The sequence below is a fragment of the Heptranchias perlo genome, chromosome 18, assembly GCF_035084215.1.
Source record: "Heptranchias perlo isolate sHepPer1 chromosome 18, sHepPer1.hap1, whole genome shotgun sequence".
Taxonomy (NCBI): domain Eukaryota; kingdom Metazoa; phylum Chordata; class Chondrichthyes; order Hexanchiformes; family Hexanchidae; genus Heptranchias; species Heptranchias perlo.
Genome location: NC_090342.1, coordinates 38,580,527 through 38,606,044, shown reverse-complemented (window position 1 = coordinate 38,606,044; position 25,518 = coordinate 38,580,527). Strand labels below are relative to the sequence as shown.

At 41.1% G+C, this 25,518-nt stretch overlaps 1 protein-coding gene across 7 annotated transcripts in view; it reads right to left on the bottom strand.

The window, feature by feature from the left end:
- atxn10 (ataxin 10) overlaps nucleotides 1-25,518 on the bottom strand; it is a 224,048-nt gene that overhangs the window by 187,984 nt on the left and 10,546 nt on the right. For all 7 annotated transcript variants that reach the window (XR_010966231.1, XM_067999737.1, XM_067999736.1 and 4 more), the window contains exons 2-3: nucleotides 23,284-23,481; nucleotides 6,059-6,144 (exon numbers count right to left, since the gene is read on the bottom strand). Coding sequence is in view for 6 of the 7 variants with exons in the window: in XM_067999737.1 (XP_067855838.1) it covers nucleotides 6,059-6,144; nucleotides 23,284-23,481 (284 nt within the window). In the remaining variant the exon portion in view is untranslated. The remainder of the gene's footprint in view (nucleotides 1-6,058; nucleotides 6,145-23,283; nucleotides 23,482-25,518) is intronic.

Here is a 25,518-nt window from a genome sequence, read left to right as displayed (position 1 = left end):
CACCAGCGAAAAAAGAGTTATCTGTTTTTAATACAACTGGTCATTCTCTCTTTCTCTTCCTTTCGGATGTTTCTCTCTCTCTCTCCCTCTCTGTCTTTGGTTCTGGCCGTTTGTATATTCAGTTGTCTGGGGTATCTAAGGTTTCTCTGTCTGAACACTATTCAATTCATTTGATGGCCTTGATAACGGGCAGGTGGAAAGATCATCTGTAATCATCAGGCATTGTTCTATGACTTATATGCGGTAATTTTCAATGAATCTCGACACTCACCTGACGAAGGAGAAAGCCTCCGAAAGCTTGTGATTTTCAAATAAAACTGTTGGACTATAACCTGGTGGTAAGATTGCTTACATTTGTACACCCCAGTCCATCACCGGCATCTCCACATCATAGAATATCAACTCAACAGCCCAGTTTTCATGCATGCAACAGTGAAACAGCCATTGTGGCTTGTTCAGGAATATTCTGGAGACTCTCGCTGTGAACAATATGGTTAACTTTAATCTTAAAAGGAATAAATCAGCAGGAAACTGAGATTATCGTAGGGACATACAATTGGGGGGGGGGGTGGTGGTGGAGGTGCTAATTCTTGTTTCCTGTGAAAGGGCACCATGCTGATTTGGTAATGATGTTGACAGTCTTCTCACTAAACTGAACCCCTTGCAAAAGGTACAAAATATTATAGTTGTTACGGTGAGCAAGGACAGATGAACGGACCTTGGAATAACAGACACGAAGATGTAGCAATGCAAGGAAGGGCACCACTACCAACGAGCACTTCGGTGAACTACCAAAAGCATTGTGTACTGCTAGTTTGTTCCCTGATGCATTTATCACAATTTGGAAATAAGCAAGTCCCATTGATGCAAAGTAAATATTGAGTGCTCTTTTACAAGTTTTGTATCAAGATTAATGTGCACCGACCAGATGAATGATAATCATACAGAATAATTTGAGACAAGAAAAGGTGTGTGTCAATGACACAGTATGTCATCATGTCTCTCTAACCTCTATAGCAAGATGCTCAAATATGGGATGCTACTCAATAACATAAGAACAGAACCTACACTTAGATTTGAAGGATGGTTAGTCCATAATCCCTGATTGGTCATGACCAGTTTCATCAGTAGAGTGTGGGGAGAAACTCCTTAAACTAAATTTCAAGTTAATTCAAAAATATCAAACCTACCAGGTAGATGATCTACTTCATTTCACATTGGCAAACTAACTGCGATCCAAAAGTAATACTAGCAGCGGTACAATTTCCCATGTAAGAAACCTAAGCTCACACATCCAAAGAGGTTCAAATGGTGGGTAAATTATCTTGCAAAATACTAAATAGAGATCCCAAATGGGAATCAACGACATCTTAAATGGGTACAATTCCCAAATAATTATGAAAGGCTGGAATAACTGCAACACCGAAGCAGGTTTCACATCAATTTCAAACAGAATACTCCAGAATATGCAGTGGATCAAAAGAAAAGGCTGACCTACTCAGTAGAACATCACTGCACAATTTTTCCCCCATTATGGGATTACTCTATTAATGGACACCCTACAAAAACTTATCAAGGTATTTACTACTGAGAACAGAAAACTCAGGTCCAATAGTCATCATCCTTCAATAACCAAGCCATTAAATGGAATGTCTCCAAGTTTCAATGCAATTTTTGGGAACCCAACTGTGAGGAGATCCCTCCTACCTCATTACCATGAGGCTCAAGAACCATGTTCTGCTTACTTCTCGAACAATCACAGGATCAGAGGAAACACAATGACCCATAAATTGCTCCGCGCTGCGAACCATCAGTGGTCGTCATTCATTAGATTTAAATTCACCCACTAAGTTATCGCATTCTTTTTGGCAGCAACTTCCTTGAACTGCGACTTCAAAAAACATCAGCAATCTTTCCCGGACTGTGTGACTGTGTGAACGGATCTCTTAGGGCCCTCAACTAATCAGCATGAGTACAACAGGAGGTGCCGTTCATTCGCAAACCATGCAAAGTAAAAACCTGGATGCGCCCGATAAGGTATGATAAAATGATGGAGAAAGTGAAATAGAGGGGATAAGATTAAAAAACTGAGATAAAAGAGACAGAAGGAAGAAGTAAAAAAATGTTAATTTTTAAACTTTTTTTTTAAATGTCCAAAAATTATTAAAATCAGGAGTAATAAGACTCCACATTTTTTAAAGTTAATTTTTAGTGCCAGAGTGTCATGGTACTCATTTGGCAGTCATTAAGACTTACCATGCTGTTAAAACTTAGCTCAGACCTAAAAAACTGAGTGTACCCATTTTGTAGTGAGATTAGTTTGTTTCCAACTGGGCAGGAGAGCAAGTTTGCGCAGGTCTGTTGATTGCAGACGAAAGAACTCTTGAATTATTATAGTTCAAGATATCCCTTCGATTCCGCCCTCAATAGCTGTGAGCACTATTAGGCTCACCGTTATTTTGAAAGCAATTTCTAGGCCATTATAAAAAAAACTTTGATTCCAGGAAATGGAGACACCAACTGGCCTTCTGGCTGATGTGGCCTCTGTCCTCAAGCAGAAGTAAAACACCGGTCAGTTGTCTGAAAAGGTAAAAAGGTCCATCTTCAGATACCTCCAAGCTCTTGAACATTTCTTGAAATACAATGGGTAGATTTTCTATTTGTGAAGGTGAACTGCAGTATGGCCAATAGCATCTACTACTATGTTATCTATTCTAGCTAAATGCTGAGCCAAGGACACATCTCAACAAAGGGAGACTCTCCTCCTGCTTGTTGATATAATCAACCATCATATCGTTATTCAACCACACACATTGCACTGTATTGTCATCTGGAAGTGTTGCAGAGCTCGTCCACAAGCAAACAAGCAGTACATGGTACAGAAAACTTGACGGCTGCAGTTGATGCAGGGGACTCACCACTGGAAAAAACTAAATGGTTGCTGTGTTTGTTTTGGAACATCTAAGTAGACATGGTTTCTTCAGAACCTATCAAGATAGCTTTACTTCTACAGTATGTGGAGGATGCAGTAGCTCAATTTTGTTGAGAGTTTTGAACATGATGGATCCCTGAAGATCAGTGAGTGATTGCTCAAAGGAAGTTAAAGAAAAATTGGATAGTTGAACAAGTTTCACAAATTGAAGCATCATCTGGAAGATCAGACGTATAAACATGTAAATGAAAATAACATGGTACATAAGATGGTGTAGACAGCCATCCCTGAAGGTTAGTAATAGGGATCAGGATTTTGAAATGTGATGCCAGCAAGATACAACAACGATTCAATAATTCAAGAGTTCAATGTGAGAAGGCAAAGGTGTCTTATTTTGGTCATGTAGTTCATGGTCGAAGTGGGGAACGTAAACATGCCATTTTGGATGGACAACTCAGACATCTACAGAAGTTATGGCTTGAGAACAACAAAATGGTCTGACAGAAATATTGAAACCTGTAGATTTAGAGCACATAACAGACAAGACCTTGCTTAGAACTGTGGACCTACAGCCCTTGATCCTTTTCAATGGAAGCCAGGTTAATGAAAAAACAGAGAAGTCTTCATCAACTACACTATAGTATGGAAATTGAGACTTTAGGGAGGATATAATGCAGATTCATTAGGATGGTGCCCAAATAAGGGAACACAAATCTGAGGAAAGACTTGCAAAATTGGCGTTTTTTTCATTGGAACAACACAAATTATGGGGCAATGCTACAGAAGTGTTTAAAATTATGAAATGATGGGACAGGGTAGATAGAAGAAAACCGTTTCCAATAGTTGAATGGTCTAGAATAAAGGCCATAGATATATGATTAAATGTAAAAGATTTAGAACAGAGGGCTGGAGAAACTTCTTTACACAGTGTATTGTGAGGCTGTGGAATTTACTTCCAGGATTTGTGGTTCAGACAGAGACTATGTCAACATTCAAGATTAGATTGGATAGGTGGATGAAGGAAAAGGGGATAGAATATTTCAGAAAAAATATTTTTAAAGTTGTTCAAATCTGGAAGTAGCCTACTTCATGAAAGGAACACAAGATAGCATCCCTAGAAAAGGAACGCCCACCCGTTCACCCATGTCCAACTGCTTCCCCTCCCTTTGATGTGTATAAAACCAATGCATAAATATGCATCATTATACCCTCCTGTTAACAGCATATTAAGAAAACATATAACTACACCAATATGCTAACCATCGTATGATATTTCTCAATTTAAAATTTTTTTTTATATCTTTCTTAATCAAATTGTTAAATATTTAACTGTTTTCCTGTTTGGATTTGTAACGATCAATGCAATAAAATGTTTTAAAACAGTAATCGGCAATCTTTTTTCAGTTTACAACCGGCAAGATGAGAGAGAGGAGAGAACTTGGTTTGAAGGTCTACAAGCAAAATAAATTGTGCTTTTAAACCTTATGTCTGCATTTTGATTGTGGACTACCACATCAGTTTTGAATGTAGATGGTGCCATGTGTATGATCCATGCTGGTCACAGTTAAAAATATTCTGGTTTTAATCCAAGATGAATTGGAGTCAGTCTTTCTGTTTCATTGGTTCTCAGTCCCTCGCAATGATTGATATGGGAGCAAGGCAGAGCTTTCTTAGCCTTCAGTTTTAACTTCTGCAATTAAATCATAACAGAAGTACTTTCCATTGCTTGGAAACCACAGTTGTTTATTTCAGCCACAACTGTTGCTTGTCCTGCTCTTTTTCATTAAAAAAAACAAATTAGAACAGGGTGAATACAGAAAAGATTCTGAACATTTGTAACTACAGCAAAGAGTATTTTAAGAACAAGTTATTTCCAGATTTTTATTGATCCTACTGATCATTCACAGAATTTAAATTTTCCCCTCCCCAGTTTCCAAAGTAAGGAAAATTATCTATTTGATTGGGTATTTCTTCCAAATCTTGTTTAAAAAAATGTAAAATATATATCAACTTAGAAAACCTACAAAAGCTGGCCAACAACTTCAAAAGAGCTGACAACACAAAAATGGCCCCAGTTAAAACATGTGAAAACAAGTAACTTAAACTGTAAGTATGCACACCATTCCTTCACTTGAACTAAAGAAAAAATAAGTACGAGAAACTGAACAGAAAAATTCAAATATTCTAGCCACAAAATACAAAATGTTGCATGCTCCCCTAGGAAATTTCAAATTTTTAAAATAAAAATAATGTATTCAGGTTAATTTTAAGCACTTTTCACTTTCACAATTAATAGATTTTTAATCTTAAAAAATAAAAGGAAAAACAAAGTGACATCTGAAATATGAACAGACCAGAATTTAACTCAACACTGTCCTATATCTAACTCTCCCACTCCAATTCACTGAGGAACGCTGGTTCCTCCAGACCCAGTTCATAGATACTGTACCCCATCCAAACCCCACACTTCACAGAGACAGTCTCTCCTCCTCCAACCCTTCCAGTTCATACTAGCATTCGTCCCCCTCTTCAATTCAACTGGTCACTCTTCTCCCTCTTCCCATCCCCCACCCACCTTAATTCAATCTAGCAATCCACTGCCCTTCCAACCCTCCAGTTCAAGCCGGCAGTTTTTTCCCCCCTCCAAATCCCTCAGTTGAAGCTGGTGCTCTTCCCTTCCTTCCCATCAGTTAATACCAACACTCTCCTTCCTCCCCACTCCAAAATTCCATTTTCAGCTCCTTCCTCCATCCATCTCCCCCCTTCATTACCATCCATTCTCCCTTTGTTCAATCCCACTCAGAGTCCAGCTGCTAATGGACCAGATCGGGCTCCTCTCCCCTCAATGCTACTGCTACCACTAAGAGCAACAATTCCAGACGCTGCAAACTATAGGCAGGAATTTTTGCAAGAATTTCCACCTACAGTATACAATGGCTAGAATCACTGACAGTGGTCAGAGTAACACTAAGGAGAGAAAACCCTGGATCCAATCTATTAGCAGCTAGACTCATATAGGCTCAGGACTGAGGGGAGAGGGACCCATTCTAGGCCGATTTATGTCAGCAAGTATTAATCAGGCCCATGAAACACAGACAGCTGGCATGTATAAGTGTGGTTTCTTACCTGCTGACAATATGTCACTCTGGAAACCTCTTAATCTGTGAAGAAACTGGAGAATCTGAATAGTTGGATCAATCAGACCTGCATTTCTGGAAAATAAACAGGCAAATTGTAAGATTAATGTATCTGTTAGAAAAAAGGAAAGGTTATCTTGAGGTTAATTTCTCCACCAGCAGCAAGACTAATTTCCAGGCCAACAGGGCAGCCTGCTTCTAGGATTCCACCAATGATGCTATAAAGTAGTTGTGCAGGACACGGAGTACTTTTCTCAATAATTTCCTCTCCCTCAGGCAAAGCAACTAGCCTTAAAACTTAGCACCTTCCCAGATAGGTAGGGTTCTATACTCATCAAGAAGCGAACACTAAGCAGGTATATAAAGAATAACTTTAGAATGGACTTGTCAAGCCCCCTATGTTGCAATTAAGAAGTGTCCAAGCTTGCATTGTTCAGGTACATAGCAGACTTTGACAACCCCTAAAAGGATGTCTAACTGCACTGCTCCCTATGCAATCCTCAGCGTAGTTCCTGCAACTAATACTAGTTATGAAGCTACCTGTCAAGTCTAGTGACCCAAATTAGTAAGTCTCCACAGATAATGATAAGTATTTCTCTCTTACAAGGTAAGATATTTTATTCATGATTGAGAGATATTTTAAAGAAGGAAAGGAAATCCATTGTGAAGTAGTCATTTCTCTAATACGGTTATGAAAACCACCTGAATAATCGGCACACAAAGACAATCTCAGATCTGCCAATAAATTAATGAAGTGCACATAAGCTGTACTATGCTTCCAGTCTGGAAAGATGGCTGGAAGACATTTCCAAAAGTGGTCATTATTGATCTACTTCCCTGTGGAATCAATACCCATTCAGTGAATTGTATACAAAACTGTATTTGGTCATCAGTTACCAGTAAATTGTTAGCAAGAATTTTCTGCTGTAGTTTCTCAATTCAAATAAAGAATCTCCCAAATCTAAACAGTTTTCCAGCAATGTTACTGTATCAGCTACATTCTTCACCACTTCATGCAGGATTTGAGAGATTCGGCACTGAAACAAACCATCTTTCCCATTCAGCTGTCCAGTGTTCAAGTTGCATGTGTGTCACTAATGTATCTTCAATAAGTTCTATCTCCCTTTTGAAAATCTGCCAGTCCTCTGGCACTATTCCAAACAAAATATAAAGATTCCAATTTGAAATCTGACACTGCTTAAGATTTCATTTATCATACCTGCAGCACACTGTAAACAACCACTTCAAATAGTAAACTGAACAATGTCAAGAAAATTACCTCAAAAAGGTAGAGCTCATGTTTTCTTTGGTATTTTAAGCAAAAAAAAAATTCTGATTACTTTCACTGTCCACAAAACAGCTTCTCTGGGTAGCACCCTCGCCTTGGAGTCAGAAGGTTGAGAGTTCAAATCCCACACTAGGGACTTGAGCACAAAATCTAGGTTGACACTGCAGTGCAGTACTGAGGGAGTGCTGCACTATCAGAGGTGCCATCTTTCAGATGAGATGTTAAACTGATGCCCCATCTGCCCTCTCAGGTGGACGTAAACAATCACATGGTATCATTTCGAAGAAGAGCGGGGGAGTGCTCCCCAACGTCCTGGCCAATATTTATCCCTCAACCAACATCTAAAATGTTGTGTATATGGACTTTCAAAAGGTATTTTATAAAGAACCACGTAATAGACTTGTTATCAAAATTGAAGCCCATAGGATTAAAGGGGCAGTGGCAGCATGGATACGAAATTAGTTAAGGGACAGAAAGCAGAGAGTAGTGGTGAACGGTTGTTTTTCACTCTGGTGAGAAATATAGTGGTGTCCACCAGCGGTCGGTATTAGGACCACTGCTCTTTTTGATATATATTAATGACCTGGACTTGGGTATAGAGGGCATAATTTCAAAGTTTGCAGCTGACATGAAACTCAGAAATGTGGTAAACAGTGAGGAGGATAGTAACAGACTTCAGGATGACAAAGACAGACTGGTGAAATGGGCAGGCACATGGTAGATGGAATTTAACGCAGAGAAGTGTGAAGTGATATATTTTGGAAAGAAGAATGAAAAGAGGCAATATAAACTAAATGGTACAATTTTAAAGGGGATGCAGGAACAGAGAGACCTGGGGGTGTAAGTACAGACATCTTTGAAGGTGTCAGTACAAGTTGAGAAGGCTGTTAAAAAAGCATTCGGGATCCTTGGCTTTATAAATAGAGGCATAGAGTACAAAAGCAAGGAAGTTATGCTGAACCTTTATAAATCACTGTTAGGCCTCAGCTGGAGTATTGTATCCAATTCTGGGCATCACACTTTAGAAAGGATGTCAAGGCCTTAGAGGGGGTGCAGAGGAGATTTACTAGAATGGTACCAGGGATGCGGGACTTCAATTACGTGGAGAGACTGCAGAAGCTGGGGTTGTTCTCCTAAGAGCAGAGAAGATTACGGTGAGATTTAGTATCATAAAGGGTCTTGATAGAGTAAATAAAGAAAAACTTACCACTGGCAGAATGGCCAGTAACCAGAGGACACAGGTTTATGGTAATTGGCAAAAGAACAAGAGGCGAGATAAGCAGAAAGTTTCTTTACCCAGCCAGTTATGATGATCTGGAATGCACTGCCTGAAAAGGGTGGTGGAAGCAGATTCAATAATAACTTTCAAAAGGGAATTGGATATATACTTGAAGGGGGAAAAATTGGCAGGGCTAATTGGATAGCTCGTTCAAAGAGCTGGCACAGACACGATGTGCCGAATGGCCTCCTTCTGTGCTATATCATTCTATGATTCTAAAAACAGATTATCCGGCCATTATCTTATTGCTGTTTGTGGGGCCTTGTACGCAAATTAGCTGCCGCGTTACAACAGTAACTACACTTCAAAAGTACTTCATTGGCTGTAAAGCACTATGAGAAGTCCTGAGGTCGTGAAAGGTGCTATATAAATGCAAGTCTTTCTTTCCTCTTTCTGTTCTCAGTAATTTTCCATTTGAGGAGCAGACCTTACAGACAGCAAGTCTTGGAATGCTCAGTGAATGGCCAGTCTTTCTGTTGATCTTCATTTTTAGAAGCTGTATGCAGAAGTACATACTATTAGTGAATGCCTACTCGCTTGAGTCTCCTTAGTTAACAGTGATAGGTCTGGGAAACTGAATGAGCTCAAAGCTCAGGCACGGGCTCTAATGGAAAACATTGTTATATGTATTTCAAACACGGAAAACATCGTATAGGTAAGTTTAATCGTTTCTTGTAAATTTATTAATCTTAGGTTTTTATTAAGTTACAAACCTTATTTAGCTCAAGGAGTTGAAAAATTCAAGTTTTATACTGTTTCCACGTTTTTGATACAAAAACACAATTATTTTTCTTTCAAGGCCAAGAAGTGTTTTGTTCTGTCAACCAATTTTGCTGCCAGCCATAAAAAATTCTAAATTTCATCTCAGAAATCGTTTACCCCAAGATTCACACTGATTTTCATTTTTTATCCCAACAAAATGTTTCCAGGTTTTTCCACTCAAATGCAATGGATTGGGGGTACACAAACAGCCTATTTCAAAAGCCTAGGCTTCAACTGGATACTTTCACTTCACATCAGCCGGCAGCCCATCAGTTAGATCTGCTAATCTGCTACTGTACTCCTGGTGTCGGCGGGAGTATGAGACACTGCACACCCCCAGCCTGTGATATTCTATCCATTAACCTGGCCTGTGCCAGGAATGTGAAGCAGAAAATTTACTTTTAAATACTTTAACAAAGAACCAGTTGATTATAGGAAAAGCAGGGCGGGGGGGGGGGGGGGTTGGTGGTGCGGGGAACACAGTATCTGAGAACATAAAAGGGGACGAGGACGGGTCAGGGGAAGAGGCTGATGGGTGGAAGTGTGATGTGGGGTGACACCTAGTCTGAAAGGAATCAAGGGCAAATTGGGTCCCTCTTCTCCTGGGTTCATCTCCCATCTCCCCACAAGGCTGCTAACACTTGCAACCCCTCCAACCAATTCTGCCAGATCCCAACAACTCAATACAGTCAGACTGGACCAGCCCCAATGTTCTCAGAACTTCTCTCTCCAGTGTTTCAAGAGACCTAACACTTTCTCTTCTCCACCTCTATCCGCTCCGCCCCCCACCCCAACCCGCTCAGACCTTGCGTCCCCCTCAAAACTGTGGTAGACCCCAATCCAATTTTGCCAGACCTCAGGCTCTGCACCTATGCTCCTAAATGTCTGTGGGAGTCCCAATGCTGAGTGTCGAACATAACATGCCTCTACTTGTAAAACTTCTAACTCACAGTAAGCAAAGTCATAGGAATGGTCATCATAATTCCGTAGTAATTTCTCATTTGTAGTTTTTGAACCTAATTTTCTCATGTTTGATTTGTACATTCCTCAATTCTTCAGTTCTGATTAGTCAGTATTTTATTTTGAACCAAACAAACTGACATCAGAATATGTGACAGGAAGCGCAAATACAAGTAGGTAGGATATGATATCTGTATATGATACCTTAAAATTGAGGAAACAACCAACCATATCTGGATTTTTGGAAAGCAGAGTAGAGAAATGAACACACTCCTCTACAAAGTCACGTAATTCAAATTATCTGACAATTAAATCTTTTTAACACTAAATTCCTACTCCTGTTTTATTTATATTACTTACTTCAAATTATTGAAAAATTCAATTTTTTTACTGCAAAAAAATTAATGGAATTATTAGTTAAATGTAGATTTACACAAAGTCTGTTAAGACTCCAATGCCATGAGAGAATCAAACAAACAGGGAACAAGTATGGAGAGGGAAACTAAGTTAATGAAATGCAAGGTTAATTATGGCTCTGCTGCTGTGGGAAACAATCACCAAAATTAAGCATGCATTGGTGTTCTGCAGGGGTCAGCATTATAGGCAAGCTGCATTTGTAGGTGCATATGATTTTTTTTTTTAATTACATTCTCAACAATACAACATTAAGTTCAGTTTGTTTTTGCGGCCCCCTTCAAAAAATTCTATTCAGCCAAATATGAAACATCGAAAATAAGAGCAAGAGTAGGCCATTCGGCCCTTCGGGCCTGCTCCGCCATTCAAAATGATCATGGCTGATCGTCCAACTCAGGACCATGTTCCCGCTTTTTCCCCATATCCCTTGATCCCTTTAGCATTAAGAAATATATCAACTCCTTCTTGAATGCATCTAATGTCTTGGCCTGCACTGCCTTCTGTGGTAGAGAATTCCACAGGTTCACCACCCTCTGAGTAAAGAAATTTCTCCTAATCTCTGTTCTAAATGGCATACCCCGTATCCTGAGATTGCGACCCCTGGTTCTGGACTCCACAGCCATCGGAACATCCTCCCTGCATCTAGTCTGTCTAGTCCTGTTAGAATTTTATATGTTTTGATGAGATCACCTCTCATTCTTCTAAACTCGAGTGAATATAGGCCTAGTCGACCCAATCTCTCCTCATACGTCAGTCCTGCCATCCCAGGAATCAGTCTGGTAACTGCAGTAAGACATTCCTGCTCCTGTACTCAAATCCTCTTGCAATGAAGGCCAACATACCATTCGCCTTCCTAACGGCTTGCTGCACCTGAATGCTCGCTTTCAGCGACTAGTGTACAGGGACACCCAGGTCTCATTGCACCTCCCCTTTTCCCAATCTATCAAGATTCAGATAATAATCTGCCTTTCTGTTTTTACAAAGTGGATAACCTCACATTTATCCACGTTATACCGCATCTGCCATGTTCTTGCCCACTCACCCAACTTGTCTAAATCACATTGGAGCCTCTTTGCATCCGACTCACAGCTCATGTATGGCTTATGTAATAACTTTTTAGATAAATTAAAAACAGAAAATGAAATACTTGGAACATCTTGCCAGACCTTAAACCCTGTACAATTGATTGGAATATTCAATGCACATGTGGTAAGTATAGCATTCTATTGTTCACACATGACCTCCAAATTCCCATTCACCCAAGCTGAGGTTGAATGGCAGTCAGTGGCCTGAGAACAGCTCATGTCAAAGTGCAAATTATCGACATGAATGCCGATGATGTTACACTTAACCACAGGACAAAATGGCAACCCCAGGTTTTTTTTTATATAAAGTTTGAAAAATGCTCACTTTTACTCAAGAACCATGATAAGAATGTTTTTTTTTCAAAATTAAAAATTCGGTATATAGATTACTAGGGTGCAAGACACATACCTTATTTTGGTTGAAATTCATAACCATCAAAAGTCAAGCACATAAAACATAAAATACATTTCAATACTCTGGCGGTTTCAAAATTGTTAATTTGGCGTTGACAACAGCAAATATAACCAGTGAACTTGTTACTCCCATATGTGGCTGACTCCCATTTTTATTTCCCTTTTTGAAGCTCATTCTATTATAATACGTTCACCACTATAATGCTGACTCTGGGACTTACATAGAGTGTTACAGATTATGGTGGGGGCACAATATAATGTTTTGTTCTCCAAGGTCCTTGAACCTGGTGTCACCTCACAGATCTGTGCCCATCTCTCAAAACTGCTTGTCCAAATCCCTCCAGTATGGTATCTGCCGTTCTCAGCACCAAGGCAGCCCTGGCCAAAGCTACGAATGACATCCACTGCGACTGTAATTGTAATGCATCATCCCACCTTGACCTCTCCAAACTGCCTGATACAGTTAACCACACCATACTGTACTGCCCTCTCCTCTGTCACCCAGTTCATTGGAACTGCCATTGCATAGATCCACTATCTGTCCAAGCCCAGCTCCAGAAATGTTTTCTCTTTTAAAGCCCTCATCCTGTCATATCGAGAATCATAGAACTATAGAAATTTACAGCACAGAAGGAGGTCATTTGGCCCATCATGTCTGTGCCGGCCAAAAAAGAGTCATTTGGCCGAATTCCACTTTCCAGCTCTTGGTCCATAGCCTTGTAGGTTACAGCACCTCAAGTGCTTATCCAAGTACTTTTTAAATGCGATGAGAGTTTCTGCCTCTACCGCCCTTTCAGGCAGCGAGTTCCAGACCCGTACCACACACTGGGTGAAAAAATTTCTCCTCAGCTCCCCTCTAATCCTTCTACCAATCGCTTTAAATCTATGTCCCCTGGTCACTGACCTCTCTGCTAAGGAAAATAGGTCCTCCCGATCCACTCTATCTATGCCCTTCGTAATTTTATAATTTTATACACCACAATTAATTCTCCCCTCAGACTCCTCCGTTCAAAAGAAAACAACCCCAGCTTATCCAATCTTTCCTCATAGCTAAAATTCTCCAGTCCTGGCAACATCCTCGTAAATCTCCTCTGCACCCTCTCTAGTACAATTATATCTTTCCTGTAATGTGGTGACTAGAACTGTATGCAGTACTCTAGCTGTGGCCTAACTAGTGTTTTATTCAGTTCTAGCATAGCCTCACTGCTCTTGTATTCTATGCTTGGGCTAATAAAGGAAAGTATCCCGTATGCCTTCTTAACCACCTTATCAACTGCCCTGCTACCTTCAGGGATCTGTGGACATGCACTCCAAGGTCCCTCTATTCCTCGACACTTCTCAGTATCCTCCCATTTATTGTGTACTTTCTTGCCTTGTTTGCCCTCCCCAAATGCATTACCTCACACTTCTCCAGGTTGAATTCCATTTGCCACTTTTCTGCCCACCTGACCAGTCCATTAATATTTTCCTGCAGTCTACAGCTTTCTTCTCACTATCAACCACATGGCCAACTTTTGTATCATCTTAATCATGCCCCCTATATTTAAGTCTAAATCATTGATATATACTACAAAAAGCAAGGGACCTAAGTCTTGAGCCCTGCAGAGCCCCACTGGAAACAGCCTTCCAGTCGCAAAAATGCCCGTCGACCATTACCCTTTGCTTCCTGCCACCGAGCCAATTATGGATCCAACTTGCCACTTTCCCACAGATCCAACTTGCCACTTTCCCTTGAGACACTGACATCCTGTTCATCCCAAAGTTGAGCTTTAAACCGCACATCCAATCCATCACCAAGGTAACTTACTCCACATCTGCATCTTTGCCCTTCTTTGCTGCTGAAACCCTTATCCACCTAAGTGTCATCTCTAGTCGATTATTCCAATGCCCTCTTTGCAAGCCTCCCATGTTTTACCACCGCCACTCCCCCCCACCTCCCCCAATGAACTCCAACTTGTCCAAAGCTCAGTCACCCATAGTCTGTCCTACACTAAATCCTGTTTGCCCATCACCCCATCCTCGCTGACCTTCACTGGCTCCTTGTTCCCAAGAGGGAACTCTTGTTCAACTAGATTGATTTCTGGGATGGGAAGATTGTCCTATGAGGAGAGATCAAGTATAATGGGCCTATATTCTCTGGAGTTTAGAAGAATGAGAGCTGATCTCATTGAAATGTATAAAATTCTTGGAGGGCTTGACAGGGTAGATGCTGAGAGGCTGTTTCCCCTGGCTGGAGAGTCTAGAACTAGAGGGCATGGTCTCAGGATAAGGGGTCGGACATTGAGGACTGAGATGAGGAGGAATTTCTTCACTCAAGATTGTGAATCTTTGGAATTCTCCACCCCAGAGGGCTGTGGGTGCTCAGTCGTTGAACACATTCAAGGCTGAGATCGATAGATTTTTGGATTCTAAGGGAATCAAGGAATATGGGGATCGGGCGGGAAAGTGGAGTTGGGGGTGAAGATCAGCCATGATCTTATTGAATGGCGGAGCAGGCTCGAGGGGCCGTATGGCCTACTCCTGCTCCGAGTTCTTATGTTATGCTCTTAAACACATTATGTTAAAAGTTTCATATATGTGACCATTAATAATAAAGTTTAGGAAGCCGTTTGGCCATGGGGAACATCACACCAAAGCCTAATTCTATTCTTACCCAACATCCAGACAGGTACTAGCCAGGGTCACTGGGTAACAATCTGACTGATGTATTTTTTTCTCCTCCCTAGCCCAGGTGAGGGTGAGAATTAATTGTAGCATCCAAACTGCTTTCCCAGTAGTAAGGGCCCTAAAGTCAACTTCAAACCCCCAACTCCAACAAATGGCTCATGACCAACGAATGCAACGGAAGAGCCGTTTAAAACTTAACTTAAATTCTCAAACTGCCGAGGTGGGATTTGAATTTACGTTCTCTGGATTATTAGTCCAGTAACATAACCACTATACTATTGCCAATCAGGCAACACTGGCTTTTGATCACCCTGGCATGTTTGCTTTGCTGCACTGCCACTGAAAGCATGGCGTACTGTAATCAGAGCTTCCAACATTATGATTTGTCATGCTTTCACATATCACAGTGATGCTATTTGGGGTCTGCTGTCCCAGCTTCCTTTGTTAAGAGGAGCTTCCACCAGCCTCCACCAACCCGACATCTGGTTAATAGAGATAACGTCACCTCTGTCTGCAGGTGACCATAAGCCCATAAGAGATTGGAGCAGAAGTAGGCCATTCAGCCCCTCGAGCCTGCTCCGCCATTTAACGAGATCATGGCTGATCTGATTTTTACCTCAACTCCACTTTCCCGCCCTTTCCCCATATCCTTTGACTCCCTTGCTGATCAAAAATTTGTCTAACTCAGCCTTGAATGTATTCAATGACTCAGCCTCCACAACTTTTTTGGGTGAAGAATTCCAAAGATTCATGACCCTCTGGGAGAAGAAATTGCTCCTCATTTCTGTCTTAAACAGGCAAACCCTTTATTCTGAGACTATGCCCCCAAGTTTTAGATTCCCCCATGAGGGCTAACATCCTCTCAGCATCTACCCTAGCGAATCCCCTCAGAATCTTTTATGTTTCAATAAGATCTCCCCTCATTCTTCTAAACTCCAATGAGTATAGACCCAACCTGTTCAATCTTTCCTCATAAGACAACCCTTCCATACCCGGAATCAACCTAGTGAACCTTCTCTGAACTGCCTCCGATGCAAGTATGTCCTTCCTTAAATAAGGGCACCAGAACTGTACGCAGTACTCCAGGTGTGGTCTCACGAGCACCCTGTACAGTTGTAGTATGACTTCCCTGCTTTTATACCCCATCCCCCTAGAAATAAAGGCCAATATTCAGTTTGCCTTCCGGATTACCTGCTGCACCTGTATGTTGACTTTTTGGGTTTCACGTACGAGGACACCCAGATCTCTCTGTACCGCAGCATTTTGTAGTATTTCTCCATTCAAATAATATTTTGCTTTTTTAATCTTTCCTCCCAAAGTGGATGACTTCACATTTTCCCACATTATACTCCATCTGCCAAATTTTTGCCCATTCACTTAACCTGTCAATATCCCTTTGCAGACACTGTGTCCTCATCACAACTTGCTTTTCCACCTATCTTTGTATAATCAGCAAATTTGGCCACAAGACACTCTGTTCCTTCATCCAAATCATTGATATATATTGTAAATAGTTGAGGCCCCAGCACTGAGCCCTGCAGCACCCCACTAGTTACAATTGTAAACAATTTTACAACACCAAGTTATAGTCCAGCAATTTTATTTTAAATTCACAAGCTTTCGGAGGCTTCCTCCTTCGTCAGGTGAACGATGTCACATCGTTCACCTGACGAAGGAGGAAGCCTCCGAAAGCTTGTGAATTTAAAATAAAATTGCTGGACTATAACTTGGTGTTGTAAAATTGTTTACAATTGTCAACCCCAGTCCATCACTGGCATCTCCACATCACCACTAGTTACAGATTGCCATTTTGAAAATGACCCTTTTATCCCGACTCTTTGTTTTCTGTTAGTTAGCCAATCCTCTATCCATGCCAGTATATTACCCCCAACACCATGAGCTCTTATCTTGTGCAGTAATCTTTTATGTGGCACCTTATCGAATGCCTTTTGGAAATCCAAATATACTGCATCCACTGGTTCCCCTTTATCCACCCTGCCCGTTACTTCCTCAAAGAACTCTAATAAATTTGTCAGACATGATTTCCCCTTCATAAAACCATGTTGACTCTCCTTGATTGTATTATGTGGGGGTGAGAAAGCTGGTAAGCGAGTTGAGAGCAGTTCTTTTGCAGCCTGACACCCCTCGGTAGGTCCTTCTCTTCAACATGTCAGATAGTTGGGATTTCTATCAAGAAACCCTATTGGTGTCAGTAGTGGTGCAGAGGGAAGAAATTATTAATTCACATCAATTGGCAGAAGTTAAGTGCGGAGGGAAGAGAGAAATTAAGATAAACGGTTGAGAAATAGTAAAACCTTTATACTATTGTGTCTTTCCATGACCATCTAGCAACCCCAAACACATACTTACAATGCACGTTCTTCACATCAGAACAACGGAAACCGATCGAACAGGCTTCCAAACGTGTATTTAAATGAAACGCTCACCTATTTGAGGTAGGCACTTCCAACACTGCTCGTCCTACCCAGTAGAAAATGTGTTGGGACTCAATCCTGACATTTCCTGAGAACAGGATTTTGCTCAAGTATGGCTAGTTCTTCTGACCTTTAGGCTTTACTTTTTTTTAAACTGAACTGGATTCAGAAAACAAACAAATCGAAAAAAAATTGGGTGAAATCAGCTGCAAACAGTCAAGAAAAATTTGAGTTTTCTGATTGCAATCATTGAATCAGCAAACATCTTTGGAAGGAACAATTAAAATAGTGCAAGTCAACTAGTGAATCTCCAATGTCAATGCACACAGATAATCCAGAGTATCCTTTTTGATGGTTACCAAAGTCCCATTGCTGCCTTAACATAACATGGGTCACCCATTGTTGTAACAAAGTGAAGCAATACATTTCATGACTGACTCAAGGTCAAAATATTACATACCTTACTGATTGTGAAAGAAATAGGCCACGCAGATATAATATTTCTAATACTATTTGCTGACTAGTTTACAAAACTTCTTTAAGCTGCAAGTATTTTTAAAAATTCTTCCTTTCTCAAAATCTTCCTTCTTTTTCTCAGTTTTTTACATGATTGAGATTTTTTTTCTCCCCCTTAACTTCCATTGAATTTGTAGTTCTTGCTGATGCACTGCCCAGAGAGGTTTACCCCCACTGTCTTCTACAGAGACCATGTGAATAAGTCCCATGGTTCAGATATGGTTGGCTGAGACTGCAATGTTCAAGGTCAGCAAACATTCACTTTTAGCCCTGGCACATATATTATTCCCCCAAACTAGCACAAAATAAATCTGAATTACCTCATTTTTAAATTTTATTTAACATCTTAAGGTATAGGATAGGTTGAAAAAAAAACTTGTTAATTCCCCATCTCCACCACTCGTACCTCAGTTTTATGTCAATGTTCTGCCTTTTTTGTTACAGTAGACTCTGGATATTGTGGTTTCACAGGAGCAAGTTGAAAATTGCAAACACACTCTCACACAGAATTTGTCAACAACAGGTCACAATTTCCAGCACACAAGCACTACTGAAACTTCCAAGTCAAGCTCCAGGCTGCAGAAAGGCGGCCCAGCATATGTGGGGACATTTCTTGCTGGCTTTTCTAACGTTAAGTAACTAATTAAATGGGTATGTTTAGTGATTTTTTTCTCAGAATTATGCAATTTTTTAATGTATTTGTTAGGTTATAAATGTTATTTCTAGTTGTATATACTCACCCAACTGAAGAAGGAAAATGGCAGACAAAAATATATAGTGTGAAAAAAGTATTTGAGCAATTTATTTGCTCTGTTGGTTACTTGCTTCACATTGGTACATAGTTACTTTTTGATTTGCTCATATTTAGTCAATCAGGTATTTGATTGGTAAGTAGTTATTTCAGTCAGTCAATCATGATTTTTTTTGCCATATGGACGGGAGGCTTTAGAGGTTGAGTGACCTGATGCCAAATTTTCAGATGAAATGTTTTTTTTAAATGTGACCCAACAGATGCACATTAAACAAGACTTCTAATTATACAGATAACAATCCCAGCTGTCCTCACAAAATATGTTAACAGGAATTGGAGTGGAGAATTAGCTACATTCTTAGTACCTCCTCTTCCATGGAACTTCATTCAGCCATCAGTATTTTACTCCCCAAGTTGATGTTGGCCATTGATATGGTGAGAAAAGTGCTCCTCCACCAGACTGGGAAAGCGGCGAAACTAGAGTTTGGCAACAACAGTTTTAATGGGTTTCTTAATTTTGGAACCTATTTATCAAGGTTAATCATCAGGTTTAAATCAGCTTTAATCCTAAAATCAGAAGGCTTAATTACAGCAGGGCCAGGTTAAAAAAAAGAGCTCCAACAATGTAACATAACTAAAATGTCTGAAGAAACTGGCCTACTCCATTAGTGCACCTTTTGTTTCCCACATCAACCATCCAGGTCGATTCAGTGAATGAGACTGCCAACCTAAACAGATTTTTTTTCCAAAACAATGTAATCTTCACAGAGTGGAAGTTTTAAATGAAAACTGCATGGTTTGCATCAGAACAGATTTAGTCAGACATGATCCCATATCCTGTTTTTGACACATAATACCACCCTGAACAAGTAGGCAGTTTATTTCTAAGCTACAATTTTAAGATTTGATCTTCCTATTTGATTGTTTAAGCATTAAAATTAAACTTGGACTGTAGTTCACAAATTGCACAGTTAGGGTACATTCATACTACCAGTTTCCACTTCATACTAACACTAAACTTGTGCAGTCTAAATCAGGTGTTAAGGCTCCAGGGAGTCACTCTGCTTCACCCCAGTGTCAGATTGAGCACCAACTCCAGATGCAGGCTGCATTTACACTATAACTTCAGATTTGGTTGTGTAAAAGCTCCCTTAGAAATAGACTGATCACTTAATGTGGATCAGTTAAAGATATAATATTCACTTTCGTACGCTTACATTGAAAGTTGGATAAACAGCATCTAAAGACCAATTTGCTGCATTAATGGTGATAGGAATGCATTTTTGCTTTATATCCTCTCAAAAAACACACTGTTTTCTTGGTTTTGGAAAACCAACTGATTCATGCAAGTCTAAAAGAAAAGGATTAATAAATAGAAATTACATAACATGTTCCTAATATGGAAACGTTCCCAATTCGGAACAAAAAACTGTCCTCCCATCCCGAAGATGAACAACACTGGCAGATTCAGAGCCAACTTTTGCTACAGGAACTTTTACTGCCAAGATGACTGACTTATATGCATCAGAAGACGCATTTCTCAATTCAATGTAATTATGTTTACTTTTTACATTGACATTTCCCAACAAGATCTTCATTTGCAAGGCTTGGGCAAGGTTGGAAGATGAAAATAAGCAGGAATCAGCTGAAGTTCCATCTGCAACATGTGGAAATTCTGGTGCACTACAGATGCAGTATCTTCATAACATTTTGGTGCATTTTTACCACTTTGAATCGCCTGCTTCGTTCACAATTTATGCCGCAGAATAAAACCCATTTTGTATTTCCATATTCACAGCGTTTTTTAAAATCTGTTCACTGGATCAAAGTTTACACTAAACACAACCTAGCCCTGCTGCAGAACTTTAAGGATGTAGTTCCAATTTTATCGCCAACATAATTAAAACTGTTGGTGGGAATAACCGTCAATCTTAGATTCTTTTCTCCAGCCATCCTCCACAAAAAGTCTTCTGCCAACTTGGCTAAGATATCAAGTAGTGTGTTTCTCCTTCCTTCACACCCAGCCCTACCCTTTCAACCAAACTGAGTGATGATAGCACCAGCTGTGTTTTTCAATGATTAATAATAGAAAGTATCCTAAATTTTGCCAATCGTGTTCCAATGGTTCAGCACAAATGCAACATCTTGCCACCAAATGCCACTAAATTATTGTAAAGCCTCTCCTGGAAGCTTCTAAATACCTTCCGGTTAATGTGACATCAGCAAAGAAACCATAGGCGCTGGACTACCATTATGGCAGGCCAGTACAAAGTTAAAATCCACAGATTTTGCAAAATAGCTCTTTGTGAACTGAAGTTTAAAAAGCTATTTTTGCCTTCATGAAGAATTGCAAAAAAAAAAGTTTCAACAGTCTAAATTAGAACTAGAGAAATATAAAGAATTGAAAGAATGTTTGCCAATCGAGGTTTATTTCTGGAACATGTTGACATCTTAATGATACTGCAATCTTCAAAGGGGTAACTGAATACAGCTTTTCCACCTTCACTTCAAGTAGTGCAACAACTTCTTCTAGTTGTGCACCTCCATAAGGTTATACCCAAGTTAAGGTATATAATTACCCTACTCACGAACAATCGGTTTAACGTCTCATCCAAAAGACAGTACGTCAGATAGTGCAGCACTTGTTCAGTACTGCACTGGGATGTTAGCCTAGATTATGTACTCATGTCTCTGGAGTGGGACTAACTCAGAGGCAAGAGTGGTACCACTGAGCCAAGGCTGAAGACGACTAGTGTTAGAGAAGCAGTGGGTGTATGCAGGGACTTAAGGCTAGAGAAGATCATGAGGGGCGGAGCAAGGCCTTGGAACAATTTGAAAGCAAGAGTGAGAATAATTAAGTCAACTTGTGGCATGGGGAGCCAACGAAGTTAGCTGAGGCAGGAGTATGGGACTTTGCGTGGGTGATGACATGGACTGAGCATTTTGGATCAGTTGAAGCTTGGGAGTGTTGAGACAGGGAGATTGGCTAAGAGTGTTTGAGATGTCAAGTTTGAGGTGAAGAAGGCATAGACTTGGGCTTTGCTGGTGAAGTGAGCAAGATGGGGCAGAGTCCAACAACCTTGCAGAGGTGAAAGAACGCGGATTCAGTAATAGCATGCATTTGGGGAAGGAAACCAAGCGTGCAATCAAGCAGTACACCAAGGATATACACTTTCTGATTCACCTTCACCCTGCTAAAGAGAGAGACTGGCAACAGGGAGGCAAACTCTTGTTCCCATTCCTCCACTGGCATAGTACACAGCACCTCCACATCACCTTCAAGTACAATTTCTTCTTAGCCAGAAAATGATTTGACACCTTTTCTGCCAGCATTTTAACGTGAATGGAAAACTAGGAATTTACAGTGCAAGCAAAATGTCATGAATAGTTCTTGCTGGGATTGTAATTTAGACCAATCAGGACAGAAGGGTAGCTGTTTGTATTTTTCCTTTTCTGCCATGTGGATAGTGACACCGTGACCCTAACATAAGCACTGTTTACACAGGACATTTCAAGGCAGGGTAAACTTAGTTACAGTTCCAAATCTCCATTGCCAAGCCTGGGTGCTTTTTTTAAAAAAAATCATCCAATGATACTAGATGTTTAGTTCTGGTTTTTATCTCTAAAAAGTGTAAACAGCACCAAAGCTCAATATGAAAGTACCAGGAGCTCGCCAATCAGGCAATGGAACACTTATTTTGCATCAGACATGTCAGCGTGCAAATTTTACTCTCAAAAACATCACTGCACAAGCACAGTGAAGACTGTTCTTTTAGTTGCTGCATTCAGATTCCAAATTGAAGTATACCACAAGTGCTTGAGGCACCCTGGTATAAAACAGGATTAGATTACAGATATCTTTTGAGGCTAATGGGACAAAAATTGCAGGACAGAACGTGAATATCCCCTTTCTTATCCTTGAAGAACAAAGTATCACATCACAAAACTGTCAGTCTCAAAACCTTTTCCAACATTACCGCAATAAAGTACTAGGCAAAGAAAAAGAAAGCACGCCTGGAACAGACCAAGATATCTACACACCAGGTAGGCATTTCCATCTCTCAAGCAGTAGTATATTTACACCAGTCAGTGATACTGAGAGAGAATATGGAGACAAACGGTCATGTTAATCATCTCATTGACAATCATGTTGCTATTATCAGTGCTCAAACATGAACGGTGAAACTATGCATATGCGCCGTCCTATAGTTTTTTTAATATAAATAATTCAATTTTTAAATCTGACATATCAGTGGTGAGATTTTTTTTCAATTCTCCTAAACCAATGACTAGTTTCTTTTTTAAATGGCATTTTTCTCCTATTTCTTCGCTTCCCTGCACCACGTACTACAGTCACAATTGCTCCCAGGTCTCACCAATGTCACTCCCAAACCACTAAGATGTATCAGAGAGCAGGATAGGATAACTTTCCCACTGAGTTTCCATCCATCCTTGTGGGAAAGCAGTTGGCTCTGTTCCGCAATACCACACAACAGCACAGGTGAGATCAGAAACTCAGATTCCAGGTCACAAACCTCCAACTTACCACTATGTTGAAATAAACATTTGCTCTCCTACATGCTATGCCACTGCACTGGCTGCGAGTCTCACTCTTTAACAAAAAGAACTTCAGTTTTAATTACCTTTCAAGAGACTGGTTCTTGCCACACTGTATGCAGGCATTTCTGAGGCATCGGAAGCACTCAGCAGTGAGCTGCAAACAAGCTTCAAGTTGTCCATTCCTGTTACTGTCAGGATTCTCGGTGAACACCTCTATCGCAGCCAACTGTCTTGTTAGGATGTGTAATAAACTTTCAAATACAGATTGTGTTGCCTCTGCCCTTAAAACAAAAAGAAAAATGTAAAAGTCAGGCACATAACTGAAATCTAGCACACACTAAGCAGATAACGGAAATATAGTACACACTAAACAGGTAACTGAAATATAGTACACACTAAGCAAAAGACAATTGTTCTCTCAACAGATGGCACTGTGGTTCAAATGCATCTCAGTGCCCATTCCTGTACATGAGCAATACACAAATGTACATCTCCATGAGCTTCGGGACACGTGCAATAATCCTGAATGCTAACATTCAGTCACATCTGGTAATGTATGTCACATGAAAATCTCAGTGTCAATTCCTGCACAAGCAGACCATAACAGAAGAGATTATAACGGAGATCAGGACCAGCTGGAGCTAGCATTGTCACGTATTTCATAGGAATACAGCAATATAGGAAACAAGACCAGCAGTTCGTAAGGCCAGTCCCAAAAACCAGTAAGTCACAGTCACCCAGTCCCTCAAATAGCTATCCAATTCTCCCGCACTACCTGCCTTCACAGGCACTCCATTCCACACATTCACCATCCTCTACATTAAGCTATCTAAATTGTCTGTGCACCTTCCCATTTCTAAGCCCCTTCCACGGTTCTACAGTTTGTGGCAAATACAACAATTTCTTACATTAAAGGCGCTGTATAAATGCAAGAAAACATCCCAAGGCACTTCAAAAATTGGTGCAAGGCAACGGACAAGCCAGAAGGGAAAGATAATGGGCATCATTTTAGCACCCGCTATCGGGTATGTTCCTGGCGGGGGGGGCTCCAAAAATCGGAGAATCCCGGACTCCAACCTGCCCACTTCCGGGTTCCCCACTGACGCGCCGGCGAGCGCACGCAGCCCCCGCTGGTGGGAATCCCGCAGGCAATTAAAGCTAGCGGGGTTCCACTTGAAGCTATTTATTTTGCTTGTTCAGGTCATTAACTGAACTGATTAAGGGATTATGTGAGGAGGGGTGGGATTTTATAGCAAACTGGGACTGTTTCCCATACTGGGGGAAACACTCACAGTTCAAATGGACCTGTTGCAGCTGTCAGCCTGTGGCAGCTGCAAAGGTCCACTTGACAGGTGGTGGGGGGAGACCCTCACTCATTGCAGGAGGCCACTCTGTCACTTGGGACAAACTTTGGCCTCCACCACCCTCCTCCTGACAATCAAAGTCACCAACTTGCACACTTACCCCAGGGTCCAGAGACATGTACCTACCTTGCGGACCCCCTCAGATGTACATCTTCCAGATGGGGGCCGCCATAGCTGCAGTAATGACCTCCTCGGAGGGCGAACAGCATCACCAGCCTCACCATCCACCTCTGACACGTGGAGCTCCACAACACAGTGCTGTGACACATCCACCTGCACAGCAGGAGGGAGGGTAACCGCAGAGAGAGATGCGTCGCAGAGGGCACTACCCTCGCCACAGGGTCCACAGACCGAGGCTCAGCTTCCTGGACCTCTCTGTGCAGCAGTGCACACGGAGGCTCAGAGTCACTCGACATGTAGTCGTGGATATCTGCAGCCTCCTTCATGCCAAGCTGCTCCAGGCTGGCCCGAGCACCATCTTCTTACCTGTCGCTGTCAAAGTCACCACTGCCCTCAACAACTTCTCCTCCGCATCCTTCCAGGGTGCCACCGGGGACATCGCCGACGTCTCTCAGCCGTCTGCACAAAAGAGCCCTGCAAATACACCTACACCCACTCTGCAGTGACACAATGGGTGGCATCAGTTGTGGGTCTTCATAGTGATCCTCAGGAAAGGGCATTATTGCACAAACCAGACAAGATTCGCAAAGACATGGCAGTAGTGGTGCCAATATAATATCTAATGTGAGTTGGTCAGAAATTCAATATAAGTAACAACCACGGCAAACCCTCAAACACCCTTGTGCATCCCCTTCATGCTCACGACACGTTTGCCTTACGCTGCCTACTGCACATATGTGATGCATGCCCTGTGGCTGCAGCACAGGTAATGGCAGGTTGAGTGAGGCTGACCGTGAAAGAGATGCACGAGAGGGTGAGTATGAGATAGAGCCA